The 9,162-nt window shown below is 36.9% G+C and overlaps 1 protein-coding gene across 1 annotated transcript in view; it reads right to left on the bottom strand.

Moving 5' to 3' along the window:
- The window catches only part of Morc4 (MORC family CW-type zinc finger 4), a 102,006-nt gene that overhangs the window by 20,023 nt on the left and 72,821 nt on the right, over positions 1-9,162 (bottom strand). The window contains exons 10-12 of the mRNA XM_048796869.1: positions 5,156-5,245; positions 1,839-1,967; positions 284-352 (exon numbers count right to left, since the gene is read on the bottom strand). Of these exons, the coding sequence (XP_048652826.1) occupies positions 284-352; positions 1,839-1,967; positions 5,156-5,245 (288 nt within the window). The remainder of the gene's footprint in view (positions 1-283; positions 353-1,838; positions 1,968-5,155; positions 5,246-9,162) is intronic.

The raw sequence follows: 9,162 nt of genomic DNA, 5'->3' as shown, positions 1-9,162 counted from the left end.
AGAGAGGGAGGAGGAGGGAGGAGGAGGAGAGAGAGAAGAGAGAGAGAGAGAGAGAGAGAGAGAAATGGGGTGGCGAGAGACAGACAGACTCTAAAGATAATCAAAGTTGAGACATTCAGGAGATGGTAAGAAGGAATAAAGAAATAAAGAACTGGCAGAACAGAGAGCTAAGGAAAACCTTAAGAACACCAAAAATTATCCTTCTTCTCAAAAGTCGGGATTAATACAAAGGGCTAGGATCCTCTACTTTATGATGCAGAACACCACCTCATGCATACTCAACTGTTTCTTAGTTTTGCTCAAATATAAGTCTTCATCAATGAGTTCTTGTTCCTCTGGAACAGAGCATCTCCTACAAAACAGAGAGTAAATCATCTTTTGGAAGCAAAATGTATTCTTCACTTTTACTATGTACTTTCCTTAGCACTATTACTGGGCAGTTTGACAATCCTCTAATATTATAGAGTTCAGATCTCACAGTAAAAACAAACAAAAAAATTCACTAATACGTAAAGCATGAGGAAGAATATTTTATGAGTAAAAACTGAAAGAGTGCTCAAATTTATTCAATGGTCAAAAACTATCCTAAAAACAAATAAAACCTAATAATTAGAAACTGTTATATCCATTTTATAAGAGAGTGAAGTACCCTGGAAGCCTGTCTCCTGGACTGTCAACAGATAAAAAATAAAGTATTAAAAATGAAGCTTCTAAGAACTCAGTCCCGAATTCTAATCACATGATCTCATTATTCACCATGAAAAGGTACTTAGGCACATCTGGAGACTATTAGATTTCATTTAATTAATTTTCTCCATTTTAGACATTTCCCCTAGAAAGCAGACTCTGTTGTAGAATATTTTTTTCTATTAGCATTTATCCTGCAAAAAAGAATCTTAAGAAAGTCACAACTGGATTGAAGCAAACTGACTTATTACAGACATATGCGACTACTGAATCAAATAAAAAGTTGTTAAATTAAAGTTAACACAAATGGATATGCCAGGCAATATTTAGAGATTGAATGCTGAAAGGAACACATGGTATATTAGGAAGACAAACATTTAAACAAATAGCACTGAATGTACAATAGGTACTGTTTATATTGATTCTCGATAAGAAACATAAAAATCAATTTAACCTGGAATGTAAAGACTTTATTCTTTAAGAATTTAAAATTAAGGGAAGGGGCATAGGGTCAGAAATGATGGTGGAATGTGATGATCATTATTATCCAAAGTACATGTATGAAGACACAAATTGGTGTGAATGTACTTTGTATATAACCAGAGATATGAAAAACTGTGTTCTACATGTTTAATAAGAATTGTAATGCATTCTGCTGTCATATATAAACTAAAAACATAAAAGTCAATACATGTAAAGTGAACAAAAAAGAATTTAAAATCTCTTGAAGAGCAAAAGCATATACATATAAAAAACACCCCACAACACAAAACAGTATTTGAACAAATGTCATGAATCAAAACATGCAGGAAGTCACTGTAAACTACTGTCAATGGGAAAAGTGTCCCATGAGATATGGATAAGATTTGGATAGGCAGATGGAAGGCAGAAGATCACTGCAAGCAACGGAAAGATGATCATGGAGGAAAAAGTAAGCATGGCACATGTAGGGAATAGTGAAGTCACAAATCTGGCCAAAGTACAAGATTTGTGTTAAGATAATGAAAAATAAGACTGGGTAAATAAGGTGGGGCAAGTCAGCATAGGGATTTGAATGTTAGCTGAAGAGTGTATAACTGAGATGAAGTATTTAGAATATAAAGATACATCAAGAGTTGTCTCAGGTACAATACTGAGACCTGGAACCTTACCTGTATTTTGGATGGGAATTATAGTAACAAAACCATCTTGCAGGTAATGTAGATGGATCCACCTTGCCAGGAAGTTTCCTCCATTTAAGACATTCATCACATTGTACCCATGTCTGGTCAGGAATCTTCCTGAATGAGGGAAAATAGAAGTGTGACTGTGTATATTCTAGCTCTGTGCTCTGCCTTACGTTATAAAGGCACAAAAAGTGAAAATAATTAATTTTATATATGAGTTATGTTGGAAATGTTATAGATGTATGAAATGTGTTTATTTTGAATTTCATACATAATACTAACATTATTTATGGAGGTCAATAATATTTATCTTGGCAAATTTTATTCTAAGCTAATAACAGGATAATTTTAACTCTAAAAGTTTATTAGGAAAAGGCATCATGTATGTATGTGTGTATGTATGTGTGTATGTGTGTGTGTGTGTGTGTGTGTGTGTGTGTGTGTATCTGTGTTACATTATTACCAAGAAATAAAACCATTGAATCATTTTATTTACTTCTGTCCAACTACATAACAGATTTAAAATACACTTATGGGAATCACTGAAGCACAGTCATCAAACCATCTTGCTCATTTCCCTGCAGATATTCCCCATTCCTTTTCTGTTTTTTTTTCAAAAAAAACCCTTTGTTTATAATGCTTCAATCCAAATTTTTTAGGTTGATATTCCCAAAATTATTCTTTAAAAGTGCTATGAATTTTGCTTAAATATCCTGACCAGAAATGGTAGCTTTAGACCAACAACTGAATTAAATTAAGATAAAGTCTTCCACAGTTCAACTCTTGAAATACACACCCATTCCCATCCACTATTAGAAACAGAATCCAGTAACCAATGCCCCAAAGACAATTTGTTTCTCTGTGAAAAGAGACGGCCCATATATGATAGTACTCAGTACCTAGGGTGTGAAGAGTGGATTGGAGCTAAAAGAGGGAAGACTAGAGAAAAGACAGAAAGAGGGGAGAGGGGCACCTTGGGCCAATTTAACCACTAGGGTGAGTTTTGTGTATGTTATATTTACACTGCTCTAATACTAAATATTTTATTAGAGTGGTGTGTTTCTTTTAAGCCTAGGTTTAGTATTTTTCTTTATTGCTTCAAACATGCTTTTTTTTTAGTTATATAAGTAATATAATAAACTCCTTAGGAAGAACTAGAAGATACAGAAAGATATAAAGAAGAAAATAAAAAGCACTCATAATTCTATCATTCAAATACAATGTCTCTTCTTTTTTAAAACTCTGTTTTAACACAGTGTATACACATTTTTGGACCTAGAGCTTCCTATCTCTTAGCTGCAGGATGTTCCAGACTTGTAACCTTTAAGCTCTAAGCTCAGGCCTGACCTCTGGTGTCTATATATTTCTACACAGACACTGATTCATTTAAAGCCAGACCTTGCAAAAGGTTTCAGCAGTAGTGTTGAGATGAGGGAGGAAAGAAAAAGGTCATATTAGCCTATACACATATATACAGAATAGTCTGTTGTAGAAAGATGACAGTATAATTCTTTCAGGCACACTTAGAGGCAGTAACTCTGTTTTGGGTTATATGCAATCATGGTGGATCTTTCAATCCAGGCAGGTAGGAGAGGCTTTTAGCTCATGCTTGCATTAAACAGGAAGTTAAGGAAGCTATAGTAGATTCCCTCGCTTTGCAGTGGCTAAAAACTTAGGTTGAGAGATATAGTTGCCTATATTTGAATCTTGGCTCTAACATTTTCTACTTGTCTTACCTTGGTCACTCTAACCTGGGTGTAGAGGGAGCTTCCACTGCACCCAGGATAGAGGGGGACTCTCCGCTCTAGGGGGGGAAGGTCCCTCCAACCTGGGTGTCGGGGGGAGCTCCCACCACACCCAGGGTAGAGGGGGATTCCCCATTCTAGGAGGAGAAGGTCCCTCTAACCTGTAGGCTATCAGTCTATCAGTCTCTAAATCTATAAATAATATCTATTTCAGAGTTACAGTGATTAAATTACTACATGTAAAAACTTTGAAATGCTGGTAACAGTAGCACAACCTATAATTCCAGTGATTTGGGAGGCTGAGACAGGAGCAGGAGGATCATAAGTTTGAAGCCAGCCTTACAACTTAGAGAGACCCTGTCACAAAATAAAAAATAAAAATGGCTGGAGGTGTAGCTCAGTGGTAGATTGCCCCTGGGTTCAAAAGTCAGTTTAAAAAAACATTAGGATCTGAAGTTGTGGCTCAGTGGTAGAGCGTTTGCCTACCATGTATGAGGTATTAGGTTCGATTCTCAGCACCACATAAAAATAAATAAAAGTATTGTGACCATCTACAACTAAAAAAATATACAAAAAATTAGAACTATGTGAGGCTTATATGTAATCAATAAACAATTAGCATTATTACAATTCTGCTTCTAGCACATACACTCTCTAGCAGTATATGAATATCTGTGTTTCACTGCATTAATCATTGCTAATTTGAAAGGTAAAAAGGCATCTCATCTTAACATGCATTTCTTCAAAAAAATATAGAAGATGGACATGAACTGATATCTTTAGAATAAGGTGGAAACATACATATAGCCATAGTTGCATATGAAACACATTTTTAAACATACATTTGTGTGGTAGCTTCCATTTAAAAAAAGGGAACATCCCCAAATGAACTTTTAACATGTTAATCTTTGTCTTAATGGTAGTATAACTGTGTTATTATACAGTCTATCCTCTATATTATGCTCCTTTCCTGACTTTCAGAAGCATTTCAACCTCTTCGTTGTGTGATTTCCTGACTTAGATCCAATAAACTCTTCCTTATTTCTATTCTACTTTTTCTCTAATGCTGGGTTTCCAGTATTTCAATACTAATTTAGTGTCAATAGTATTGACTAGGAATAAAGAGAAAGCGAAGTGTGCTAAAATGAATGAATACCTACTCTATGCCAGGTACTGTGCTAAAAACGTTATGTCACTTAATTCAATACATTCAGAGAAATGAAATAACCATCCCAAGCCCACCCAAATATTAAGAAGCAAATCCAGACATTTAGCCCAAAAATGTCTAATTAAATGGCTATCATTTTCCACTATATTACACTGCCTCTATGAAACAAGAAATACTAAACTCCTGACATATTTATGACTGAAATCACCTAAGTGTTAAACCAGACTGAAGAAGTTTAAAAAATGATACAATTAGTAACTGTGCTTTCTCAATTTGTGAATTAAACTTCCTAATGTGAAAAACATTTTACCCTTGTTCCTTCAATTTGATCTATGAACATTACCCATAATCCTTCCCATATTCTTTATTTTATTACTCATGTTACTGGCCTGGCTGTAGTGGAGATCTCAAAATTCTCTTGAGATATCTTTTCCTTCCAATAAGCATTAAGCTTCTGGGCAAGGGCATTTATTGTCAACCTGAAAGAAAATGCAAAAAGTATGTAAAGGTTTAGCACTTGTTAAACAATCCATAATGACTAATCATGTTGAATAGTCACGTTGTGTAAAATAGTCACAAGACCTAAAAAGTAGAGATCTATAAAATTTTCAGGGTTTGTAGAATCATGGAGAAGGCAAGTTGACCCTGGAGACTATGACAGAGGACCAAACTGCAGAGCTAGGACAGAGCCAAATACTGGTAATTTGATAGGAAGTTATTTAATTGTCAGATAATGACAAGTAATTGAGAATTAAGTTGAAAGTCAGAGGATCAAACACTATACCCTATCTCTTATGAATTAATCAAATATTAACTTAAAATGTCTATATAGTTCCTCTGCATCAAAATGCTGATCATATTAGTAAAGCCCTAATAGATAAAAACCCCTTTGATATTCTACTATATAGCTGTTATTGGAGGCTGTGTATGAGTTCTGGTTTGTTCTCTTTTTTCTTTTCTCTCTCTTCCCATGTAAACAGGGGTAGATTTAGGGTCATCAAAAATGTGATTTTTAGAAGTCAGAGACATGAAAATTTGCTCTATATGTGTACTATGAATTGAAATGCATTCTGCTGTCATATATAACAAATTAGAATAAATAAATATATTTAAAATAAAAAAGTCAGAGCATGCATTTTAATTGTAAAAACTTGTAACTTCCTGGGCTTGGGTTGTGGCTCAGTAGTAAAGTGCTTGTCTCACATGTGTAAGATACTGGGTTTGATCCTCTGCACCACATAAAAATAAATAAAATAAAGGTATTGTGTCCATCTACAACTAAAAATATATTTTAAAAACTTGTAACTTCCTAATTAATAACTCCTACTTAATTATACTGCCCAAGAACACAACTCAATGCAGACCTATACAGAACACTACAGTCCAAGAATACAACCCAATGCAGACCTATACACACCTAGAACACCCCAAATTTAGAATTTTTAAGAATGTCTGGGCCCTGGCTGGGGTTGTAGCTCAGTAGTAGAGCACTTGCCTAGCACATGTGAGGCACTGGGTTCCATCCTTAGCACCACATGAAAATAAATAAAATAAAATAAAGGTATTGTGTCCATATACAATGAAAAATATACTTTAAAAAAATGTCTGGGCCCTGTGGATCACTCCTCAAGGTTTCTGCAGACCTTTTCTCTTCTTAAGAAGAAATCAATCTTACGTCCAATTACTCATATTAAATTATATTCTCACTATGGAGAAGAATAAAATAATCATGAGACCCCCTATAACTCTTATTCCCCTCTAACCTACTAGTGTTCCTATCTCCATATTTCTATCTTTCCCTCAACACAGGACATAAAACTATACATTGTGTCCCCCTAAAAATCTACTAAAATCTGCTTTTAAAAGAAGTATAGCAGCATGTGATGGTGTGTGCATATAATTCCAATGACTTAGAAGGCTGAGGCAGGAGGATCACAAGTTTGAGGCTACCATGGGAAACTTACTGAGACCTGTCTTAATATCAGAAATAAAAAGGGCTGGGAATGAAGCTCAGTAGTAGTGTGCTTCTGAAAAGAAATATATCAGATGGGCTTCTGGGAAGATGGAAGAGTAGTATGCATGGAATCTATCTCATCTAGATAATAACTGCATTAGCTGAATTTGTCTGATGTAAGTATTTTTGAACTCAGGAATCTGTTGAAGGCTTGTAACTTCTAGAAGAGAGCTTGGATGGTAAATTGTAGTTAATTTTGGTTAATTTCATTTTTTAGGACAGTAGCAGCTACACATCCCCCACCTTCAACTCCATGGCTGACGATCCTGTATGTATTCTAAGAGCAATTTGTAGAACACAGCACAGGCAAAAAGGATGATTTCCTCCAAATACTGGGGATCTCTGCTTCCATCCCTGATAGCTCTTTCTGAACACAGAAGTACAGACAAAAAAGACAGGTAGCCATTTCTGTTGTACCTTTTATTGGTATGAGCCCTTTACCCTCTAGCTAAAGAGGGGACTCAAAAGTCTGGCACCTCTTTATTCCCTTCATTTTTCTCTTTTTCTGTTTTGGGAGCCAGACATTAAAAGGTAAGATATTCAAAAGCAAATACATATATGAGTAAAATAAGAAAGTCACTGTGAATTCCCAGGAAAAGACAGGATTAGAAAACAAGTAAGAAGACCTTAAGTTTATACTTCAGGCTGATCCTTAGAACAGAGACAACGGACTACAATAAAAACAAAAACAAAACAAAAACTACAGCAAATCCTGGGAAAGGGGGAGAATGTGATTTCCAGAGTTACTAGGTAATTAGATTCAAATGTCCAGTTTTCAATAACAACAAAAATCACAAGGCATACAAAAAAAAAACAGGAAAACATGACCCATTCAAAGGAAAAATAAAACCAACAGAAACCATCCATGAAAAGATATGATGATGAATCTACCAAAAGCTTTAAAACAACTCTCATAAAGACATAAAGATGTCCAAAGAACCAAAGGAAGATGAGGAGAAATTCATGAACAAAATGGAAATTGCAATAAAGAGACAGAAAACCTAAAAAGAATCCAAAAAGGAAAGCCTGGCATTGAAAAGTACAAAAATTGCAATCAATAATTCACTAGAGGGATTCAAAGGCAGATCTGAGCAGACAGAAGAAGAATCTGTAAACTCCAAGATAAGATATTACCCAAGCCCAAGGATCAGAAAGAATAAAAAGTGAATAAAAGTGAGCACAACCTAAGGCACCAGTGGAACACCATTAGTAATCTAACAAACACATTGTGGAGTTCAAGAAAGAGAAGAGAGAAAGGGACAGAGAATATATGAAGAAATAATGGCTGAAACTTCCCAAATTTGAAGAAAGACATGACTATATGCATCTAAGAAACTCAACAAATTCCAAATAGAATGAACTCAGAGTGGCTCACACTAAGGCACAACTATAATCAAGCCACTGAAAGACAAAAACAAAGAAAACCTTGAAAGTAGCAAGAGAGTAGTAACTTGTCATAATCAAGAGATACTTGGAATATTTAACTCTACATTTTTTTTCTACAGGATTTAAGAGAATACATTTAAAAGAAAAAAATTTAAAAGATACATTTAGAAGATGGCGGCAAGGGGAGTGCATTGCCCCCGTGTGCCGTGTCACTGTGCGGGAGAATAACGAGTCAGGACGGCTAAAGGCTATCTTGTTAGGAATTTCCAGCAAAAGTGGGGTGCTCCGGAACCTGGAGGAAGGATTTCCATCGCATGAGGATCAGTTACGGGGGCTCAAACACGAGAGATTTGTCCGCACGGAGGGTCACACTGCTTGTTCGGCAAATCGCCCCGCGGCTAGAGTCTGTGGCGCGCGCTGGGAAACGAGGAGATAGCGACGCAGGGATACAGTGCTGCAGTTTCTGCGGGCTTCTGCCAGCTGTGCAAGCACCATACTCAGTGCTGAATTCTGGGTTTGAGACGGGGGAAGGAAGCGGTCCAATTCGGTTCTCCACACCGGTCAGACCACAGAGGAGGCCAGCGGCGACCATCTTGGAGAGCTGACATCACCATCCCTGTTTTCGACTGATCACAGCTCATTCAGCCATAGAACAGGTAATTTCAGGCTGCCATTCGCCTGCAGCTTGCAGACAAATTACTCAGGCCCAGTGCTAAATAACCCGTGGAAACTGCTTCTTGGAGCCTGCTCTTATCAGAGCATGCACAGAGCACGGAGCGGCCGAGTTCCGGCTCCCGGAACAGCTCTGGCCCAGGGCTAAGGAGCCCGCGGAAACTGCTTCTCGGTCCGGGTCCTGCTGAATACTGTGGAGGTAAATACCAACCGAGCCTTCGTGGGCAGTGGCAACGGGACTGAGACGGGGCCTGTGAGGGCCGGTCAGGACTCACCCGTTGCTTTGGTCACCCGGCAAAGGGAACGAAATGCTGCCATTCGCAT

The sequence above is a fragment of the Marmota marmota genome, unplaced genomic scaffold (genome assembly GCF_001458135.2).
Source record: "Marmota marmota marmota unplaced genomic scaffold, marMar, whole genome shotgun sequence".
NCBI lineage: Eukaryota > Metazoa > Chordata > Mammalia > Rodentia > Sciuridae > Marmota > Marmota marmota.
This window is presented reverse-complemented; position numbering and strand designations above follow the sequence as displayed.